The sequence below is a fragment of the Mauremys reevesii genome, linkage group 2 (genome assembly GCF_016161935.1).
Source record: "Mauremys reevesii isolate NIE-2019 linkage group 2, ASM1616193v1, whole genome shotgun sequence".
Classification (NCBI taxonomy): Eukaryota; Metazoa; Chordata; order Testudines; family Geoemydidae; genus Mauremys; species Mauremys reevesii.
The window spans coordinates 89,299,181-89,323,429 of record NC_052624.1 but is presented as its reverse complement, the minus strand read 5'-3'; the positions used below and the strand labels follow the sequence as shown (position 1 = coordinate 89,323,429).

General features: G+C 40.6%; 1 protein-coding gene across 2 annotated transcripts in view; it reads left to right on the top strand.

Annotated features, from left to right (window-relative positions):
* TBX20 (T-box transcription factor 20) overlaps positions 1 to 16,474 on the top strand; it is a 46,946-nt gene extending 30,472 nt beyond the window's left edge. For both annotated transcript variants that reach the window (XM_039527294.1, XM_039527293.1), the window contains exons 8-9: positions 7,810 to 7,922; positions 10,692 to 16,474. In XM_039527294.1, the coding sequence (XP_039383228.1) occupies positions 7,810 to 7,922; positions 10,692 to 11,032 (454 nt within the window). In that variant the 3' untranslated portion in view covers positions 11,033 to 16,474. The remainder of the gene's footprint in view (positions 1 to 7,809; positions 7,923 to 10,691) is intronic.
* Positions 16,475 to 24,249: the final 7,775 nt, after the last annotated feature.

The window sequence follows — 24,249 nt, the reverse complement described above, 5'->3', positions numbered from 1 at the left end:
GCAGAGCTGGGGGTCCAGCACTCCATGGCACTTTGGAAAATCAGCACCTTTGCTGGCCCCACCCCCATTTCCAAAGCAATTTACAACTCTGTGCTAATTCTTCTCCAATATGGATCAAAGACCCACCTCCCCTGCTTGTTCCTCCTCTGGAGGAGTTGTCAGGAACCAGCACTGGAAAAAGACAGGTCCTATCAGAAGCACAGGTTGGGGGCTGAACAAGGGTGCTGGGCATACGGGAGCCCCCAATCTAGTTTCTTCCAAGCTTTCCTACCCAACTCTGCCTCCTGGTGGCCAGGAGCCAAGCTTTCTTTCTTTCCAGCCCAGCATGGTCTATAACCCAGCTGAAACCTTGGAATCTGTCCACTTCCCAATATTGTAAACACCTGGAACCCAGATTAGTCTCCTGTTGGGCCTGATTTGCTGTTGCCCTGCCCCATGTGTAGTCATTTACACCAGTGCAAAGTGGGTGCAAAACACTAACATTCTGATTTGGTAGCATCTTTCTCACTTTTCCACTCACGGTTCACTGGTGTGAAGGACTACGCAAGGGGCAGAGTAATATAGAATCAAGCACGTCATTTCCACTGCCAAGGAGATTCTCTATGTGGATTTCTCTTATCCTGCATGAGAGGGAGCATTAGTCACCTCCAGGACTGACACTGCTCTCATCCCACTTCCCTGACCTTCAAAAAAAGCGCTCTCTGCATCCCTGGGGTTAAATCTGACCCAGTGGAGTAATATCATGGATGAGTGTGACCTCATATGTCATTAGTTTAAGAAACAAATCATGTAAATACCTCTAGTGAACTTTCATATGAGTTTGCAGTTTGGCAAATCAGGGGAGAGGAATATAAAGGAAACATTTTACTTTTCTGATTTGCTGCATATTGCTCTTTTCCCTTTTTGGGGAGTGGGGTGGGGGGCTGGTGTATACGAGGGGGAAGGGATATTTAATATCCTCATGCTTTAATCCCATACTTTCTACTATTTTTTCCATATAGTGGTCTAAATCTTGCTACTTTACCTTATGCAAAGTACAAGGCTTATCACCGCTCTTCCAAAGTTAAAATTAATGGCTGGTATGTGCGTTGTGATGATGCCATCATCTCAGGAAGTGTCATTTCTGAGATACACCCAGCCTGTACCCTACTGTTTTCCAAACCCCGGTTTTTCCAAATACCAGCACAGATTTTATTTTGATTTATCTTCTTTTAAAAGTTGTGACTCTTTGCTTTTCATGTGTTGTATTTATCCAGTCCTAGCATGTTAGCTTTGATTTTCTGTGGCTAATTTTGGCTCCCTAGCACACCTTGGGCCAGATTCTATTTTCACTTTAACCCATTCAACACCGTTTAATTTGATGGGCCAAAACCTCAGCTGGTGTCGACTGGCCTAGCTCTGCCGAACTATGTCAATTTACACCAGATGAGGATTTGGCTTGATGGGTGTAACTAAGAGCTGGATTATGGTCATAAAGCCAGCATGCAATAGCAGGGTATCAGCATAATTTGTTTGAAGTGCTGTATATGTTGTTGATCGTGTGTTGTGTGTATACAGTAAGCATCGTGGCTGGACGATTCCTTAGCAGGGTTTCAGATAATTGTTTGTTATTCACTTCACTCTGTTCCCTCTTCAGTAAAAGGGCACTTGTTCCTCCCCCCGCACCTTTCTTTGAAGGACTCCTTTTCACCACTTGAGTCTTGGACAAATTAGTCATCTTTTCCTTTAAAAAAAAAAGTTCTACTACAGTGAGACTTCCAGCAAGTTTTTTTTTTTTCCTTCCGAGCTCATTTATTCTGTCTGTCTTCACATCACCTCACTTCTGATGTCTTCTGTTATCTGGGCTCTCTTCCAAATGTACTAACCGGCAGCTACAAAAAAGGGAAACCTTTGAAATCCAGAGCTAAAGAAGTTATTCAAGCTGTAAACTGATAATTCATACACTCTGTATCCTGTTGGGTATTTTTCTTTGTGTTGCACTGAATGGCCCAGCAAAACACAGTTGTCAGCTTTATTATTTTCCTCCTATTAATCTATTGTACGTTGCATTTTCTTAAAAAAGGAAAGCATCAAAAGACAGTGGGGCATGGGGAGTGGATTAGGGTGGGATCCTTATTGCTTTGCTTATCGCCCAGATTGACAGTGAGGGAGCTCCTGTAAAATGGGGAAAACATGGACAGGTTGGTCAGTGTGGCTCATAATGTCTATAGCTATTTTAGGTCTTCCTGACTGACAGCATCTCCTCAAGGAACTACAGGTGCAGAGGGCTCTTCTCTGCCGCCACCTGAAGCAAAAGGTGATGACATAGTGGAATTTCTCTCTCCACTTTGACTTCGATAGACATCGAACCAGGCCCATAGTGGAATGGCTGGATGAGCTGTATGTAGGAATCCCTGATTTTTGTATGTGTCTAAGATGGGTCCTAACCTGCACCTAGCACTGCCAGGGTGGTCCAGATATGTATTAGCTTTGTCTGTTGCCTTGGGCTAAGGCAAAAAATGTTGTCTAAAGCCTGCTCCATCCAAAGCCTGTCCCCATCCCATGTACACTCGCTCTCTAGCACTGATACCAACTGCAGAAAAAGACACAACTTCAAGTATATGCAAGAATAGAGTGGACTCAATGCCCATGGTCCTGACCATACACTGTATTGTGCACAGATAGGCCCCATGGACTCGATGGTGACTCCATGGGAATGGGATGTGCCCATGAATAATACATTGCAGCAGCAAAGCCCAGGTGATCAGAAAACACTATACTGTGGGCTGTAGTGAGAGCACCACAAACAGCAAATGAGAGATTTAATTAAAAGTCATCAAAGGAATGCCTTCTTCTGCCTACAAGGAAGCATAGCCCCTTTCATCTTGATTGAGGATCTGGCCATAGTGATCCTTGCCTTTATCATCTCCAGAGTGAATTTCTATAATTCACTTGGGTTTGATGATGGAAGGAAACAGATGTTCCAGCTTATGCAAGATATTGCCTTGCTCCTCAGTTGCAAAGAACATAAGAGAGCTTTGTATTTTTTACTGGCTCCCAGGTCACTGGCAGTGGCAATTTAAATCCTTGGTCTGAATCTGCTAGTGGATCAGATCCCAGCTACATCAGAGACTGCCTGTCAATTCATGGTCCTGTGAGATAGTTCTGCTGTTCCAGGACAGCGCCGCTAACAAGGCCTAAGATTGTGCTTGTGAAAACTGGAGGTAAAGCATTGTCAGTCAAGAGACCTCAGCTTTGGAATGAGTTACAATAGGAGGTAAGACAGAGCCATCCAACCCACAGATTAATACAACACTAGAATTGGTGGCTTAATGTTGCAGCCAAAATGTGGAAGCTCTGATGATCCTCTGAAAGAAAAAATATTCTCCACGAGCCATCGTTAGGTGTTACTATCCTTGATATGCAGCATGTAATGGGTTCTGCATCATTGAAATGCTATGACCTGTTCACATTATTGGATTCATGGTTCAAAACCAAAATGGCTTCTTTCTGATGTGGAGAAGAGAGGGATTTTATTCAATATAAATGAAGGTTGATTGACCAGTCTTGTCTCACCATGTGCTTCTGTCACCGTACAGTTCTTTGAGATCCTCGTAATTCCCTTCTCACATTAGCATTTATCCTGTTCATCCTGCCTCCTGTCATCAGCATGTCCTCCTGTTCCATGCTGGCCAGCAGCAACTCCGTTTCCTTCTTGCCATCAGTTTCCTTCTGCTACACAGTTACTCCCCTGTTCAGACAGCTTCAGCTCCTATCTTCTATGACCTCTTCCTAGTCTCCAGCCCATTCCATACTATTATCGTACAGTTGTATACTTAGCACAATTTGATCATATTATTTTATGGTACTAATGTGTGTATTTCATTCATTTTTACAATAGAACTAAGTTTAAAAGGGGAGCTTGAAGGGTGAAAAAATGTTGGGAGAGCATGCAAAAGAAATTGGCAATAAGATAGCATCTTCACCTCCACTTCTCTTACAGCTCTAAACCCCGCAATATTCAGTTACCTAAATTTACTGGTAAATAGAAGGCGCTGTAGAAATCTAAGTAACTGCATAAAGTAAAAATCAGTTGAGTTAAGCATTAGGCAATAACTATCTGCAAACTGAAGTCCAAAAGCTTTTCTTGGATTAAACTGAAATTACTTCATTTTTCACAAGATGGTCACCTGATTATAGATCAACTCTGACCATTTTCAAGGAATGCATCTAAAAACACCAACAATCTGATTTTCAGTCTACAGTTTTCATTTATTAAGTATTTTTATTGAACAGAATCATAATATGGCAAATATTGATTTCTCTTTCAGTGATTTATAAAATTATCTGCATATATCTTTTGAGAAATGTTGTGACATGATCCGCCTAGTTATTAATCCCTTTCATTTGTTTAAGACCTTTTGCACACATAAATATAAAACTATAAGTTTTAAATAAATGAGTATTGTTCCCATTAAGTTCATTTCTATGTTTGGGGTGGGTTTTTTTTTTTGAGTATTTCTCTCCCCCATCCCCAATCTCCATATATAGATTGTCATGCTATAGGTATCCTAGATAGTGCACTTTTGTCTAATCCAAAATTCCAGATAATCTGTGGAGGCGGTTCTTGGTTGCAGGTCTTACTCTTTTACTCCACCATACAGACACATTGTGTGACTCAAAATCTAGACCTTTAACATTAAAAATAGTTAGTTGTTTTGTAATAAAACCATAAACCAGCAATGCAGTCAGCCTAGATTAGCTTATGTAAGATTTTGAATGTTAAACCTCAGCTGCAGAGAGCAGGGCCTTGTCTGCACTAGAAAGGGTTTGCCATTGCAACCCTAACCGCAAATCATCCTAGTGCAGATGCAGCTTACACCAGCAAAAGAGTTCTTTTGTCCGTACAACTCATTCCATTTCCCCAATGAAATAAACAATACCAGCAAAGGAACTTTTTTTGCTAGTATAACAGTATCTACACTAGGGTTTTTGCTGGTATAAAAATGTCATAAAAAAAATCACAGCCCTAAGTGACATTACAGTACAGGCAAAAAATTTTGTGTAGACCTGGCCCAAGGTTGTAGCTCAGAACTAACACTTTTGTGTCATGAGCTGCTTTTTCAAATCGCAGTTTCCTCATTCTGAATTTTTTCCTGTTTTTAAAATACTTTTTCTTTTCACAATGAATCTGATGATTTGTGGCACAATATCTACAAAATAACAGTAATAATAATTTTTTAAAAAATCCTAACATACTGTGCCCCACTTTCAAACTTTTCACATTCAGGGTTCACTTAAAAGTCAGACCTCTTTTCCCTTTGAAAAAAGACAACCACATAAGATAATACAGTTCTCTGTCTAGCAAAGTGACCCATCTGGAAAGAATTTAGTCTGCAATAATTGTGGGTATTTGATTTAGTTTTAAATTCCCATAGGGAAATTCAAAGGTAAATTTATTGGGCCAAATTTATCTGTAATGTACCTCCATTGAACCTCATAAGGTTACAGATGAATTTGGCCCATTGAACTAGAACTGGAGCCTGCATTGTTTCTGCCGTTTCACAACATTATTACATACCGTACATCAGAGTATATCATTACAAGCAGACATTTACTACTAATAAAGTCAATACAGACATATCACCTGAAAGTGATTTATTTTTTTCAGAGCTTTTAAGGTTAGTTGCTGTATATCTGGCCTTCAAATGTGAAAGTGCTTGCCGCCTGGCATCTACCCCACTTTGCCAAGGCAATCCCAATTCATTATTCTATGCTGGTCTCCTATTGTCCATGTTTATTTCTTTCTTTCTTGGTAAGTAACATTTTCCAGTCTGTTTGAAAAAGAAAAGACTAAGAGGCATTAAATACATAACATAAACAATGCCGTCTGTCTTTTTCTTTGTAAAATCTTCTTGGAGATAGGCCTGATATGCCCACTGTTTTCAATCACTTAAAAGGCAATAATTCAATTATATCATCCTCTATGTAGGAACTGCCATTGCTTTCAGTCCACTTCCAATCCTGACACAAGTAAATCACTTAGATAAGATCCCCTTTTTATTTTTTTTCCAGGGGACTAGCATAAGTAATGATACCAGCGATAGACCAAGGACAAAATGACTATAATAGCCTTTTTGTAGGAAAGGAAAACATGTGGCACCGTGATTTATTGTGCTATTTGGAAAATGTTTTTCCTTGGAATTTTTGCAACAGCTGAATTGCCATAATAAAATAGATGTAGCAAAATTATCAAATGGTAAGGCTGAAAGAAACCTGCGCCAAACAGATGTATTACCTTTGTGAAAGTATAAGGGGGGTTAGAGGCCTGCAGCTGGCTGGCTAGCTCATTAGCCCTGCCCTCTGCACCTGAGAAAAGAGCTGGACCTTAATGGCTGATCCGTATAAAAGAGGGCAACAGGAACTAGAGAAGGGAGACTGTAACACCCATCAGAAAGTTGGGGGGGGGGGTCAGAGGCTGTGCTCCCAATGAACTACTACTGGAGCTACTGCAGAGAGGAATTGCTCCAGAAATTAAAATGGACAGAAATAAGATTGTGTGAAGTCCTTTATTTCTGGGGTAAGAGCCAGGAAATTTTGTGTTGCTGGTGTGAGGGGCAGACTTGGGGAAGGGACTACTTGGCCTGCACAGGCTTTGAGGGAGGAGTCTGTGAGGTTTGGATTTGTTTTTGTTAAGCAGCCTTAAACTAAAAACATCTACCTCTGCTGGAAAGTGCTTGCCTGGATTCTGTAAGAGAGCTCAGCCAGAATTACCCCAGGGAGTGAGCTGGCTCAGCAAGAGCAAAACCTGGTTTGGTAGGAGGAAAGTGCTGTAAGATAGGCCCCAATCCTCTATAGACTAGATTTCCTGGATGAGAACAGGAATATAAAGCCACACTGGAAATGTATTGGATTCAGTCTTGGTGTAATGCCTCTGAATTAAATGGAAATATACCAGGGATTAATTTGGTCCTCTCCATAAATTGGCTTACTCATCATGTAGCTATGACTTTCTTCTATTTGCGTGAATTCAGTGCTTGTTCAAGGTGCCAGGCTGAGAGGTCTAGGCCTACCAGACCTCTGCTAGTCCACAGAATATGTACCACATGAGAAGGAGCACAGCAGATTTCCTGTACTGTATTGTTAATATGCCTACACCCTGACTGTGAGGGACTGTCCTTGTGGGTGAGCTCTGCCCATGCCTATGACTTGATCTTGCTGATAGTCTTTGCAAGAATAGGGGAGTGCCAGCTGTGATGGTAGTATTTGTGAAGTAGACACTTGTTCATTGTGAATTGGATTGTGACCATCACTCCTGACCCAGACCTAGTTTTACTAGCTCAAATGTTCACAGAATGTGAATTTTAAGCTTGCATCTTCAAATACTTGCCTAGGCTGGTTTTATATTGACTGTCTGTGAAAACACACACAAGAAACTTGGTGGTAAATTTGCTCTCATTCATTCCAGGACCAGACACAATACAATGTAAGATGTGGCCAACAATGAGTAAACAATATTAATTGCATTTGGGATTTTTAACACAAGCCACAGAAAAACTGCAATGCATGAAACATCTTGTTTTAATGATTCTGAGAATTTGAGAAAATATGATCTGTTGGTGCGCACTTCATGAGCAGAGACAATCTGGTCATCATTTCCCCCCCTAATTTAATTATTCATTCAGCTATAGTGTCTGAGCTGATGTCATCCATACGCGTCAGACACATCTGGCTTAGTTACAGCATACAATGGGTTATGGGGTTTATACGCTAAACAGAGGAGGTAATGCTCAGGATGCTACTGATGTACAATATTGCTTTCTTCCATAGAGAGAGTGTGGAGAGCCTTATTCAAAAGCATTCCTATGCACGCTCCCCCATCAGAACCTATGGCGGAGAAGATGATGTTCTGGGAGATGAGAGCCAGGCAACACAAAGCAGAGGTAGGAAAATACATTGAAGAGAACACACTAAGGGCTAAATTCTCCACCGCATCTCAACTCTTTGCAGTGCCGGGGGGGCCACAACCAGTGCTGCCCAGCTCGGCAGAGTTGCTTTAACTTATGCCACTGAGATAAGGCCCCAAACTGATCCTTCACCAATGGAGTTTAGTCCCCAGCTGTATTTGGCATGCTTTGTATGCTGGTGGTGAGTTAGGAGGTGCTTGGTGCAGGAGAGAGCTATGCTGCTTTCACCAGCTTGATGCCAGGGAACGTTCCTTTACCCAAAAAGAACTCTCTGCTGGCCATCTCTAGCCAGAATATGGCTATGCTGCATTGCCTGAGCAGTGCCAAGGAACATGCAGGCTGGAGAATTGGCCTTGAACTTGTAACAACCTGGCTGACTAAAGCCCCAATCCTTCCTGTCATTTCACTCCCAAATGACTTAGTTTTGCTTGTTTTACCAATTGCTACCCTGAGTTGCCTTCCAAATGGATGCTTGCTGGACAAGTTACATCTGCAGTCACTATGCTAGTTAAAATAGACCTGTAGTACTATGGGTATCCCTTACTGTCCTTAATGTGTTATTCCCTGCCTGGTGACTTCATGACCTGCTTCATCTGCAAACTATTTCAGGATCTCCAAAAGTTTATTTTGGGTTTAATTCTTGCAACAGGCAATGGTTTGCAAGGGTCCTCGCCTCACCCCAAATTTGTTTGATCATTTTGTTTAGGAAGTCTTGGGGGGAGGAATAGCTCAGTGGTTTGAGCATTGGCCTCCTAAACCCAGGGTTGTGAGTTCAATCCCTGAGGGGGCCACTTAGGGAGCTGGGGCAAAAATAAATCTGTCTGGGACAGTACTTGGTCCTGTTGTGAAGGCAGGAGACTGGACTGGAGGACTCAATGACCTTTCAAGGTCCCTTCCAGTTGTATTATATGGGATATACCTATCTCATAATAATCAAATCTGAAAATATGATCACACAGGCTAGTAGTTTATGCTGGTGTCTCTGAGAATCCCAGAGAAGATGTCATTGTTTCTAGAACACAAAATGTCAAGTTTAAGGTAACATGAAGTCTGGTTACTAAAGCTATTAACAAAGAGGAGATGTGTATCTGTACACAACATACCCCTCTACAGTTAAAAATATACTGTGTGTGTGCATATATACATAGAATCTCAGGGTTGGAAGGGACCTCAGGAGGTCATCTAGTCCAACCCCCTGCTCAAAGCAGGACCAAACCCAACTAAATCATCCCAGCCAGGGCTTTGCATCAGACTTTGAGAATGATTGACTTTCAAAAGTGGAAAAACCTCTTCTGTAGTTGTAGTCCTCGTCTACATGACATTGTTATAGAGGCATATCTATGGCTTTGTAGCTATGATTCTATAGTGTCTGTAGTGTAGACATGGCCTTAGTGTAGTTATCAAAGCAAATTATCCACAGGCATGCCAAAAAGATTGCTGTCAAGTGGGCTAATTAAAACTTTTTTTTTCATATGTAATTTAAACAAGTCTGTCTTTTTTTCTAATTCTGAAATCCTCAAAGGAGAGGAATAGCAAAGAAATGCTATAGGGTGTGAGGTTTCAGAAAACAGCAATTTTTGGAAGTTAACAAATAAACCCTTATTAGGTTAGAAAATTCTGCCTTAGAGCACATTTTTGTGCATCCAATGCACAATGCATCCAATATTCCAATATATTTGGAGAGATTTCAGTAGCCAGGCAAGTCTGTTGATCCTACCTCTTATGGTTACTATCTGACCACTAGAGCTCGCTGAAAACTGATAAAACATTTTCAAAAAGATCCTATTTTTTAATTTGGTTTCCTGACCCCAACCACTGCCCCCCAAATTTTGACAAAATTTCACTGGAAAAAAATCCTTTTTAAAATCAATCTTTGATTAAATTTTTATCAAACTCAAATTTTGGAAAATTTTAACCAGCCCTGGTGACCAGCTGATATAAAATGTTAGGAGCATGTTTCTTAACAAAGTGCTGCACTAAAATGAGACTTTACCTCTGCTAGCCAGATGTTTCCATTTTTGGCACCAGTATTAACAGTGGATGGCATTCTGATATCCATCTACAGACTGACAAACTGCAGAATAAAATTCTATTTTAAAGTGGTGTATTCCTTGAGGTGCTATGTAAAATAAATGAGCAATGCTGATTTTGCTCTCCAAACAACTTCAACCAGTTTCTTAAAATGAAACCTCATCTAAGGTGTAGGTATAAAAGGGAGCAATCCTGGAATAATCTAAACAGTTAAGGAATTCTTTTAGAGTATTTAATTTCCAATGGCATCCCCTCTTAACATAAGAATGGCCATACTGAGTCAAATCAGTGGTCCGCCCAGTCTAATATCCTGTCTAATATCCACCCAGAGCTGCATCCCTGCCCATTTTGGCTTATAGCCATTGATGGACCTATCCGCCATAAGTGCCGGAGCTAGAGATGCTAGGGGTGTTACCGCACCCTCTGGCTTGAAGTGGTTTCCATCATATGCAGGGTTTACAGTTTGGTTCAATGGCTCTCAGCACCCCCACTCTAAAAATTGTTCCAGCACCCCTGCTATCCTCCATGAACTTCTCTAATTATTTTTTTAACCCAATTATAGTTTTGGCCTTCACAACATCCCCTGGCAATGAAGTGCACAGTCAATCTGTGGAATGTCTTCCATGTCAACTTTGCTGTGAAAGATTCCCTTTCCTTTTCTATCTCTTTGCTATTTTAGCTACCTTAGGCTTCAGCCATTTATTTTCTTTGCAGGATCAGCTTTTACAACCTCCGATAACTTATCCCTCAGCTCCTGGGTATCCTCTTCAACCAGTTTTCCTGGATTTCAGCACCCACAGTCCTTGACTGCCCTTGGTACCAGCACTGCATCCATAGCTACACCTATACCTCATCCAATCCAAGGATCTCTGCCTCCATACAGCCGCCTGGGAATGCCTCTTACACCTTCTGCCATAGCCAGCTCAATGCAAGGTAGTGGCCCAACATTCCCATCATTCCACATGCCCAGATACCACCATTACTTTCAGCAAGGGCCTTATGCAGCTATTCAAGGACTGCGTCATTCCTCTGCAGTGATGACACCATTTGTATGACTGACATAAAACAAGGGAAATCGAGATTTTTAAATGTGCAAATTTGGTATGAAAATACAGGGGACCTTCCCAAAAAACCTATGGAGAAAGAGCTGAACTCATAACAGACTGGCTAACATAATGCATTATGGATACAGATTCCTCCATCAAGGGGTCACAGCGAGAGAGAGTGAAGCTTGGAGTTGCAAAAGGATCTATGTGCTACAGCCAAATGGATCACAAAGTTCACAGGACTTTTAGCAAAGTGCAGCTTGATCCAAAGGCGCATTATGTCTAGCGAAGTAAGAAGGTGCGTTTACGCAGCAATGTACAAATTAATTGTGTATAGTTTTTTTTCCACCTGCTAAAAGAATCCTGAAAGAGGCAATACTCTTACTTGAGTCCATTCTTCCTTCTGAATAATGAGAGCCAATATGGAAAGATTTATTGCTATAGCTTTGAGCATGTTTAGGCTATCTCAGCATTAGTTTGCTGGGAGAAAAGGAGGGGGAAAGATTGTCCTTCTTTTAAAGACTGGCTTATCTTCAATAAGAACAGTTTTAGTTCCTAAGGGGAAATACCAAGAAAATATGATCACACAACAAGCCTTGAATTCTTTATTTTCTTTGAGTTCACAGAGTTATCAGTTCAGGAAAAAAAAGACTGTTTGAGAACTATATAAAAATGTTATATTCTGTGCTTTGTCTAAAAATGAGCTCCTCACATATCCCAGAAGGGGGCAATTTAAGCATCTGTCAGGAGTGATGGAAGGAAATATTTATTCTGAAGGATCTGTTACTTTTAATCTGAAAATGAAAGATCTCAAATCTTCACCCTGAATCATTTATCTGCCACTGATACTAAAGGACCCCTCTCTCCAGATGTGCACTTGTATGAGATAAAGGAACAGAGCCAAATTCTTTTACTATAAAGGTCTGCCCATCCAACTTGCAAATGTCAGTGGATCCTGGTGCATGACCAGTGCATAAGAATTTACTAGCTTCTCCTCTGATTTTCATGGTGATGGATAATGTTGCCAGCTATGCTGTCCTGCCAGGCAGACCAGAGCCAAATTCTGTGCTTGTATATGTCCCAGTTTGATCAGTGGAATGGTCTGGGGTATAAATAAGCATGTAATTTGGCCCACAATATTTTACTCATATCTATCTTTTAATGGGTTTCTAATTAAACATGGTTTTGTAAACAATAGGTCTGATTCTGGCTGCAATCCAGATTTTCTAGTTATTTTTTGTCTGTAATATAATAATGTAATTAGAATAATGGGTCAGATGTGCTCCTCTGCAGAGATCCAACTTGAGGCCTGTGCACCACTGAAGTCTTAAGAGGTGTTGATGCCTTGTGCTGGCTCTCTGTACGGGGTGAATTTCAACATCTGTGAAGAATAAACGTTCAGATGAAAGAGCAGGGTCCAATCAGCTCAGCCACTGTATAGTTTCTGTATATAGGTAAGAAATACCATATGCTTATTGACCCCAGTTCTTACACCCTAGTCATGAGTTCTGTAAAGAGAACTTACCAGGGGCTGTAGGGGCTGATCAGAAGTAAGGCTTAGAGTGGAAGGCCGGTCTTCATCGCATTATTCTGTTCTATACCCGACCAATGTGTGTTACAACAGTATATGCAGTAGAGATCGCAGCTTTTTATGTGATATGCCACACGTCTGGGTGAATGGAAAGGCATGTCACATGACAGTCTTTTGGCTGTAGCCCACTGACTTGCCTTTTGCTGTCCTGCCACAAAATGCTGTAACACCATCTCACACTTTGCCTAATTCTTACGCTATGTTCCGTTGCAGCTGATTAAAACAAAGGATATTTGTCTCACAGATGAGACCTGTACTGATAAATCAAGAATAGTTGGTTGCCTTTAAAATCTTGCCAATTTTTCCCTTGAACAAATAGGTACCATTACCTCAGTAATCGCGGTATTATTTTGTCTTCACCCAACTTTGCGTAGGGGATGCTGCAAAGACTGGTGTAAAATTATCTGAGGCAACTGAGTTTTTTGTCTTGTGGGTTTTTTTGTGGTTTTTTGTTTTTGAATGGGTGAACATGGTATGCCATTCATGATTTTTGGACTCGGAGGCCCTCTGGGGAATGTCACAAATCAATATACTGGGCCAAGCCTTCTGTCTGCTTGCATGGGCTGCAAATAGATGTCGTATTTGGCCAGCTGTACCTATATACTGGAGTTTGCACTTGGCTGTCAGACTTAGCTGCAAGTTATTTGTATTGAAGTCACACTTTTGGCTAATCATGCCCTGTTTTGATATGAAGAGCCCTACTTTTGGGGAAATCTGAGAATATTGGTGGAACAGATACATATGCTGCAAAAGTTACAGTTAACCTCTCAAATATATAGATAATGCCACATTTTAAATATTTTCAGTGTAGATTTGGTGGGACAATTGACAGTTTTTTCCCTCCCCTTTCAATTGTTTGGCTTACATAGCATAAATGTGTCATTCATTTTTAACCAGGTGCTAATCCTATGCTAGCTAATGGCAAAATCTGAGGAAAATTGTGACTTTGTATATATCCTGTGCAACTTTGGTAACTTATCTGGTTTTGCATGCAGTGTTACTGTGTGAAGAATTCAGCCTAGTTGCTTTAAAACTCTTTTGTGTGTGCACGTACCAGAAAATGCTCAAGCAAGTACAGTGGCTCTCTGTTTCAGTTGACTCAAGAAGTAAATTTGAAACAGGTAGGCTGATGGAGCCTTTATAATTTGAGACCAATCTTCTCACGTTGACCTGCTGTTCCTCTATAAAGCGAAGTCTAAGCAATAAATTCTTTGACCTCTTTAGCCATTTTCATGAGTCCATCCTAATAGCGCCAGTATTCTCCATGTGAAATTTCTGCTATGATGCTAATGGAGTATGAAAAAATTTCAAAGAAAGTTCTATTTCTTCCTAGGGTACAAGTATAGTAACAGACGAATGCTAAAATATCCAGTGAAAGGCAAATGCTTCTTCACTAGGAATAAAATGTGAAATGTCTATGAAAAATATGGCACTAGCCCTCTCCTTATGTAGAGAACATGCATGGAGTGGGACGTTCTCTCCAAAACTCATGGACTACTCCCCACAGCAGGGAGGGGTTTGCCATCCTATCAGTCAGGAAGGGGACAAGGCTTTTGAACCTCAGTGACTGAGGATCCACAGGCTGATTCCACATCCCTTAGGGTCTCTGAGTAGTCAACCCCTCCTTTTGTGCTGTCTGACTAGTTCCTCTCCACAGCAACATAATCCCTTTTGAACCACTGCACCCATTGGATTCCCCATCAGTGCAGCCAAGAAAACAAATCATCCAGCAGCGTTAATCCAGGGGTCTTCAGTCTTATGGATCTTGTAGAAGGGTTTTAGTTGGTGGTAGAGGAGAGCAATGTTACTGAATGGGAGCACCCATGCCAGTATTGACATAAGTATGGGGAATTTCTGATCTATATTATTGACTTGCTCCCCTCCTTGCCTTCCAGCAGAAGGCTGTATCTGAGTGTAAATTCTGACGGTTCTTAGGGGGTGAAATCCTTGCCCCACTAAAGTCAGTAGCAAAGTTGTAACTGACTTTAATGGGAACAAGATTTCACCAAGCTTTTCCAATCTCACTAATGGCGTCTCGCTAGCTGGACAGTGACATTAGTGACAATGCCAGTGTAGGAACTTGTCAGAGGAGACTAGTAACCAATTTTCAGGCTGCTTTACATTGATTTGAATAAGTAGATAAATTTAGAAATGTAATCCAGATTTTAACTGCTTAAACATTGAATTTTTTATGATTGCTTAAAAAAAGAATCCCTGTTCTGCTTTGATGCTGGCTCAGTAATCTCTTCCAGTAATCTCTTCCTGAATTGCCAATATCCCAATGATATCACTTTGAGGGAAAATGTCTGCCACTGGTAGATGGCTTAGCAATGCCAAATATAATTTAAACTGGTATATTTCTATGTATTTCACATTTTATGCCTGATATAGAACACTCCTCATTTTCCCAAGCTTTCTCGGCTAAGCAGAATGGGTGATCTTCTCTTTTAAAAAGGGCTGGATGAACATGCCCAAATATGCTTTTCAAACAGAATGGTAAGATTATCTTCAGTCCATTGTTTTATTGCCTGGCTCAGTGTTATGAATAAATTTGGATGGGTTTTTTTTAATTACTCTGTTACCCAGAAATATTCACATCTTGTATCAATCAAAGGAATCCCAGACTGAGGCAAATGACTTAGATGCCTTTATCCAATTTCCTTTTTATTTCTGGAAACCTGAAAGAAGTAAGACATAAAACACATCTTAAATTTAGCTGTTCAGTTTTCAGAAGTGCCCTAGTTGGTCTGTTGCCTACTCTGCAGGACAGTGCTGGGTACAAATTCAGAGCCATTGATTGTAGTGGAGATACAGAACATGTGAATTGACTTAAGCAGTATAGACGAAATGGGTTAAATTCCAAAACTAAGAAGAGATTTTTTTCATTTCAGATAAAAATGGCCCTTGCTCGGTCCAAGGAAAATGTTAAGTCTTCTCTACTCTGGGAAATGTTGTAGCCATTTTTCAGCACAGGTGCAGTCCCACCTATGGGTAAGGTGTAGTGGAGACAGACTACAGGTTGTCACTGACATCATGGCCTGTGCATAGTCTGCACTAGCTCTTATATCTTTGGTGGCACCAGTGGAACTGCACCAGTGCTGAAAAATCTACCAAATTTCCTAGCAAACACACACCCTTAAGGCCTTGAAAGCAACGGTAGGTACCAAGTGCTTCTAAAAGTCTGGCCATTCATTCAGGCAATAACTTTTCCTGTACTGCAATGGCCCATGGGGGAGCAACATCCCAAGATTCAGCAAATATTAGACTTTTAAAAATCAACTTGTTTTTAAAAACAAAGGTGATTTGATGACTTGTTTAGATCCCACGAGATCTTTGTGTATTGTGGGAGATCAGAAGTATTACTGGAAAAATGTTTTTAAATTTTTTTGGGAAGTGTCCTAAACTGAAAGCTTATACCAGTTGGGTGAAATTCACCCCCATGTAGAGTCAGCATTCAGGCCTAAGCACCGCATGTCTCATTATTTGAAGAGGCTCTGTGGCAAGAGCCATTCTGTTTCTCTGCACAGGGTGAATTTTACTCATTGAAATGTATGTTCGTTTGGTGAGACCTAATTCTTACCACTCCTTACTGTCCCTTTCTGCAGCAGAAAATGTGGTTTCGCTACTTACAACTTCTGTCCTACAGTGAGGTGGCATTTTGGACTCTCTGGTAACCTGTCATTGAATGTGGGTTCTGGTCTGTAAAATGAGAGACAATCTTTCCAGCTTACACAGAGCTCTTCTTCAAGTCTGGGAAACATATTCAGGGTGTCACAGCTAAAACAAGGTGAAACAGATGGTTTAATATAGTTAACACATTTCAAGGGACCATTCAAGGTGAAGTGGCCTAGTAACTACTTTTGCTAAACAATCTGTTCTGCCTTGTATTTAGCTGTGACACACTGAATATATTTCCCAGACCTGAAGAAGAGCTTTATGTAAAGCTTGTCTCTGTCACCAACAGAAGTTGGTCCAGTCAAAGATATTACCTCACTCACCTTGTCAGTCCCAGGATATTACAGACATGGCTACAACAACACTGCATACACCTTTTTATTGCATTATTTTCCCTTTTGAAATTGAGCAGTGATCTAAATAAACACTCTGTGAAGTAATTTCTTATCTTAATATATGGACAAGAAATACAATTTGCTGTATTTTACTTCTGGCACATTTTAAATAGTCTCTTATTTTCTTATTGTACCTTCAGAAATGGGTAAAGATTTCTTTTTAAAAACAGGGAAGGTAAACTGGATGTGTAGCCTCTTTAACAGAATGTACCACAGACCTGCTGTTTGCTGTGTTTAATTTGTTGTTTATAATGTCTTGAGTGAGCACATTCACCATGTAATGAAAGCGTGTGTTTGGGGAGAGGGGGTAGGGAGGGGGTGATGGAGGGGAAATCTTTTTATGAAAAAAAGTTATGAACATAAACTTTGAAGCAACATCTAATGAAAAGTTTCTTTTTAAGTGCAATATATTTATTTCTGCTAGAAATATATCAACATTATGTAATATTTGAAGCATTAAATGTTATTTGTAAACAGCTTAAAATTATATATATCACAAAATTGTACATAAGTGCAAATGTGTGGATATCCATTTTCTTTCATTAAAATATTGGGTGTTTTGATATAATCCTTATTTATACGAAGCTTCCTCCTTCTGGTGGTCTCCAGTTAATCACTGATGCACTTTTGTGATGGCATGCAAAAGTCAGGCATGACTGTTGATGTGTGAAAGGTAGCCTAACTTCATATTGAAGCCACAGTCATCATAGGAGAGTGGTAACTCTGCTACAGTTAAGTGTAGTTGACACTTGACTACTGTTTAATAGAAAAGTCATTAGTGTCCGAAATCCACCTGCTTGCTTAGACTGTCTTGAAAATTGCTGTGCCTCATAAGGGCCCAGGATAGGGCAGGTTAGCTGATATTTGGGATTGTTTGAGCAAGGGGTTCCCTAGATTAAAAACCCCTTTGAAAGCCTTGTGACAATCTAATCCTTCTAATGTCTTTGTGCACACACCTGTGGCTCTGATTATGGTTCTGATCCTCCCCAAACTGATATCAGCCACTTGGGATTTCTCAGCTAGTGCGAACCTGTTGGCCCTTGGGGGAAGCAACACTGGAAAAGTTATTGAGGATTAAGCTGACTATTCCAGGTTGGCAAAGAACTGCCATGTTGGGTCAGACCAGTACGCTATCTAGCCTAGTATCCTGTCTCTGATGGTGGCTAATACCAGAACTTCAGGAGGAGTGTACAGAACAGGGCAGTTAGTGATCCATTCCTGTCTTCCCCATCTGGCAGTCAGAGGTGTAAGGTTGCCCCAAACATGGGTTTGCAACCCTGACCATGTTTACTAATAGCCATTGCTGGACCTATCTGCCATGAACTTACCTAGTTCATTTTTGAACCTGGTTACACTTTTGGCCATCATCACATAACAATGAGTGCCACAGTTTAATTGTGTTGTATGAAAAAGTATTTCCTCTTGTATTAAATCTGCTGCCTACTAATTTAATTGGGTGACCCCTTGTTTTTGTATTGTGGGGAAAGGGTAAATAACACTTTCCCCCACACCATTCATGATTTTACAGACCTTTATGTATCCCCCTTAGTCATCTGTTTTAAATGGAACAATCCTAATCTTTTTAGTCCCTCCTCATATGGAAGCCATTCCATATCCTTGATCATCTTTGTTGCCCTTCTCTAAAACTTTTCCAGTTCCACTATATCCTTTTTTGAGATGGGGCAACAGGAACTGCATGCAGTATTCAAGGTGTGGACACACCATGGATTTATATAATATTATGATATTTTCTATCCTTTTTCCTAATAGTTCCTAACCTTCTGTTTGCCTTTTTGACTGCTGCTATGCATTGAACTGAAGTTTTTAGAGAACTATCCACAGCGACTCCAAAATCTTTCTTGAGTGGTAACAGCTAATTAAGAATCCATTATATATGTGTAGCTGGGATTATTTTTTCCAATACGCATCACTTTGCACTATCAACGTTGATTTTCATCTGCCATTTTGTTGCCCAGTCTCCCAGTTTGGTGAGATGCCCCTGTAACTCTCTGTAGTCAGCTTTAGATTTACAAAAACATTCAAGATAGTTATTGTAGACCATTCCTGGTGTGGGTCACAGTTGAGAGTGCCAAATTCAGGACAAGCTGATAAAAACCAGGGTAGGTACACCCCAGAATTGGTGAACTCACCAAGCCAGTAACAAGTGAGCTCCTGTATCACTACACTGCTTAAAAAGAAGCTAAAAATACAGTCTCCTTAAGCAATCTATCCCCTATCACCACCCAGACATCTGGTCTTTATGATGAGAAGTTACTGAAAACCAGATTAATTATACATAAGATTCTTCTAATCCCAAAGGATCAGCCACTTCCCCAGGTCAATATGTATACTTTAGATCTTACCAAATATCACACTTGCCAATTCCTTTAGTAACTAAAAACAAAAGGTTTAACCATTTAATAACTTTTCTTTTTATATTAATAAAAGTCAGATACATTACACTTGATTTCAGAGTTTGCAGGTCAGGATAATAGCAGTGATGTTAAATCTACTAGCTTGTAATAAATCACCTAAGCAGATTGGGGGTCATTCAATCCTTTGTTCAAAGCTTCCTTAGAAAATCACAGTCCAGAGATGAAAAAGCAGGAATGAAGACAAAGCAGTGATGTCATAGCTTGCAATTTATAGCTGAGCCCAAGTGCAATGGAAAGTTACTGACCAATAAGGGATCCATGGTCACATGAGCATGGAAAGTCACTGGTAAAAGATGGAGTCTTAGATCATATTTCCTTATCACATCTCATTGAGTCATAAGGCATTCACTGAGTACATGCTTCTTGAGGAGTTTTCAGGAGGCTCCCTAGAATACTTGATTGTTCTTAATGGGCCATCAAGTAGGCTGGCTAGGGTTGATGCAGATCTGGGCCGGGGGGAAGTGTCACAGAGGAACACAACACATGTTTTAGATACAAATGCATAGCAAATATTCATAACTTGAGATACAAAAATGGTACATGCATATAAACAGGATGATGATACTTAACAGTAACTTTTCCATTGATACCTGACATGATATACTTTGTCAAAGATTTTTTTGCAACTTTGTGACAGTGGTGACTATCAGTGGAACTAGTTAACTGTGATGCTGCACAAAAAGGAAGATATCTGCAAACTTTGCCACTTCACTGTTCACTCCCCTTATCCAGATCATTTATGAATATGTTGAACAGCACAGGTCCCAGGACAGATCCTTGGGGGGAGCCTGCTGTTTACCACTCTCCACTGTGAAAGACCACTTATTCTTACCCTTCGTTTCCTATTTTTTAACCAGTTCCTAGTTCATAAAAGAATCTTCCCTCTTATCCCATGATTTAAAAGCCTTTGAGGGATCTTGTCAAAGGATTTCTGAAAATCCAAGTACACTGTCTCAAGTGGATCACCCTTATCCACATGCTTGTTCACTTCCTCACAGAATTCTAATAGATTGGTGAGGCATGACTTCCCTTGGCAAAAGCTGTGTTGACTCTTCTGCAACAAATCATGTTCATCTATGTGTCGGATAATTCTATTCTTTACTATAGTTTCAACTAATGCTCCTAGTACTGAAGTTAGGCTCACCTGCCTGTAATTGCCAGGATCACCTCTGGAGCTGTTTTTAAAAATCAACATTATAGGTTAGTGCAGAGGCTTGTTTCAGCAATAGGTTACATATTACTGTTAGTAGTTCTACAATTTCATATTGAAGTTCCTTCAGAACTCTTGGGTGAATACCATCTGGTCCTGGTGACCTATTACTGTTTAATTTTCACTTTGTTCTAAAACCTCTTCTATTGACACATCAGTGTGGGACAGTACTTCAGATTTGTCACCCACATCAGAACTATTCTTTTTGGGTATCTCCCCCACATCTTCTGCACTGAAGACCAAGGCAAAGAATTCATTTAGCTTCTTTGCAATTGCCTTCTCTGGCTCGAGTGCTCCTTTAACACCTCGGTTGTCTATTGGCCCAGTTTCCTGTTTGGCACGTTCCCTGCATCTGGTATACTTACAAAGGCTAACAGTAACTTTTTTTTTAATCTTTAGCAAGTTGCTTCTAAAATTATTTCTTGGCCTGCCTTATACTTAACCTTCCTGAGTTTGTGCACCTTTCTATTATCCTCACTAGGATTTAACTTCCAATTTTTAAAACATACCCTCTTTTGCCTCTAATGGTCTCTGTTACTCTACAGTTTAGTCATGGTGGCATTCTTTTGGTCCTCTCACTGTTCTTCTGATTTGGGGTATACATTTAGTCTGAGCCTTTATTATGGTATTTTGAAATAGACCCCATGTGTATAACAAGCACATTCATTCTCAAGCAGTTCCCCTTTTTAAAGTTAAATGTTCCCACGGTGGGGTTTGGGCATTATCCCCTCTACAAGGATGTTATGGTTGCTATTACTGAGCAGTTCAGATATATTCACCTCTTGGACCAGGTCCTGTGCTCCACTTTAGAGCTAGATCAAGAATTGCCTTTCCCTTTGTGGGTTCCAGGACAAGGTGCTCCCAGAAGCAGTCATTTATGGTGCCTAGAAATTTCCTCTCTGCATCACACCCTGAGGTGACATTTACCCAGTCAATATGAGGATAGTTGAAATCACCCATTATAATTGTGCTTTCTGCTTTTATAGCCTCTCTAATCTCCCTGACCCGTCACTATCCTGGTCAGGAGGTTGATAGTATATTCCTACTGCTATACTTTTTTTTTTATTCAAGCATGGAATTTCATAAAGATTCAATGGTAGCTTGTTTCATGTAAGATTTTTACCTTATTTGACTCTGTGTTTTCTTCAGCATATAATGCCACCAGCACAACCTACGTTGTCATTCCTATATGTTTTAAACCCTGGTATTACCATGCCCCATTGATTATCCTCATTCTACCAAGTTTCCAATATCCTCATTTAATGCCAAGCATTCTAGTTTGCCCATCTTAGTAGTTAAACTTTTGGCATGTGTAACATAAGCACTTGTTACTTGTACATTTTGACAATATTCAGTTGCTTGCCTTCACGGGTTATATTTAAATAGGACTCTGTTTGATTTACCGTAACTTTTTCTCACTAGCTCCTACCTGTATTTTACCAACTTTCCCCCCATCCTCTTTATTAGGGTGTAGCATTCCCCCTTTAATAAATAAATTCATCCCTAAGGGGCATCTCCATCTGAACCATGTGCTCCTCTGCATCTGTTGGCTTTCCCCCAGGCATTAGATTAAAAATGAGCTAAACTGATGCACCAAAGAATCAGTTAGGGTCGGTTGGGATGGGGAAAAGCATGTAGAAGCATATTTAATCCCTCAGTCATAGAGTAGGTAATGGCAACATGCTGTAGTCACTGAATCACAGCCCTCTTCATTGTCTGTGAATTCAATTCCTTCCATGAGCAAATAGCTCAGAGTCACTACCGGGCATGGTGCTACTCTCTACCTGCAGGAAAGGGGGTTTAAATTTTTTTAGGGGGAGAACTTTGGCTTGAGTAGCCTTAGGGAAGGGTCTCTAATTACTTTATTATTGCCTAATCCATATGTGTAGCATCATTTTTTAAAAAATTTGGCTTGAGTAGCACAGTTCTTTTCTCGAGGTTCCAATATGTATCACTGTTCATAAGGCCATATTTATGAGGAAAAAATTATTAGAGTTCAGATTACCAAATCATGCCTCATGTCCTTCTAGAACATTGAGTTCAGCTACACTCCTCTCTAAAAACCAGGAAATGAAGAGTTATAGTAACACAAATGTAAACTTCTGAAAACCAGGCAATATAAAGCTAAGGGACAGCCCCACAATGCAACCTTACCTCTGTCCCCTGGAGCTGACAATAGTCCTGGGAATGGTTCAGTAAGAGGGCTAGCATAAGTACATGAACAGCAGCTAAGAGAACATGCCATTGTTTGTGTTGTGCTCCACAAATTTGGATCCCAACACTTACCTGCATGTACTTCAGCCGCGTTCTCTGTTCAGGGTAACAGTATTGAATGGTGGCAGGATTAGTTGGAGCAGCCTGGCAGAACTATTACTGTGATAGGAGGAGGGGTGTGTGCATGCACATGTGCCAGGAGGGATCCAGTCTGACTTGTTTTAGCACTGAGTTATATAGGTTTTGTCCATAGCTGCGCACAGGGGTCTTCTTACCATGGGGATTGTCAGGACTCTCGTGGCATCATCATCATCATCATCATTCATTCATGCCCGTCACCCCCCCCGGTATGGGCCCCCACCACAGATCTCCCTCAGTCTTCTCTCTCCTGGGCCCACTCACTGGCTGGTTCCAGGTATAGCCCATTTTTTTGCTATCAACCTGAAGGTCGTGGCATACATGGCAGTAATCTCCAGGGCTTAGTAAGGGGTCAGTGAAGACAATGGCTCAGCAGGAATCCTCAGGGCAAAGGTGAAGGTAACATTTAGCAAGTCTGGGGTGGTTTGTGTAGAGTCAGTGTTTGAGTGTAGGCCAGGGGTAGGTAGGTAGCTGCTGTTTGCTACACCTCACTTATACCAGTTTTGCCTTACAAAAGAGAAGGTGTTAGTTGTACAGCGTTCAGCTCTGTTCTCCAAGTGTTCTGGAGCAGCTGCACAGACAGAGTGCTGATATGTGTCATGTAAGAGGGCAGCATTAAGGTTGCAGCGAGGGATGGTGTGTACCTAAACTTTTCAATTTCTAGTTTTCAGAGGCTTAAGTGTAGGTGAACTCAGCATTCTGGAAGGATGTGAGGCACTACCAGGCAACCTGAACACTACATTAATAAAGGTTTTTGTCCATGAATTTAAATGAGAAGAACAGCATGAAATCCACTGCACCATTTGCGTGAAGTAATTCAAATACACTTTTGGTCGCTCTTCAGAAGACAAGATTGCTTAGAGAGCTGGTAATGGCATGCAGCATCTTTCACATCTGTTGCATTTTTTAATCCTGCATGGATCATTAGTAATAAAACATCTAATTAACAGCTATCAGATATTCAGTGGCCTCCAGTTTTTAGGTCCCACTTTCAGTAAAGCCTGTGAGCACATTCTCAACTTTAATCATGTGCTTAAAGGTTTTCCTGAATATAGATAGACTTAAGTGTGTGCTTCAGTGATTTGCTAAATCAGGGTCAGTGCCATTGCTAAGCACTCTGTCCCTGAGCCAATGAAAAACATGGTCAACTTTAAGCATGAGTAGCCACGCTGAAGTCAGTGGTGCTGTTCACCTGTTTAAAATTAAGCAGAGGCTTAAGTGCTCAGTATCTTGTAGCATCAAGTCCTTAGTAAGCAGATGTCCAGACAATACACTATTGCAGTTGGTACCTTTGATTTCAGTCTCAGCAGAGAAGCCAAGAATTAAATAAAATATTGATCCTGAACTACTGTCTTCAATGAGAGTGGCTATACTTCTGAACAGAGATGAGTCAGAAACAATGAGAATAGGATCACTCTAATTTATATTGGATACGTAGGTCAGCATGTAAATATTCCACTGGAAGCATACAGTTATGGAGGAGATAAATGCTCTGGAGAGTGGCATACTGAGTTTCTAAACAAATGTGTATACAGTGAATACTTTTTAATACTATATGTTAAGAATGC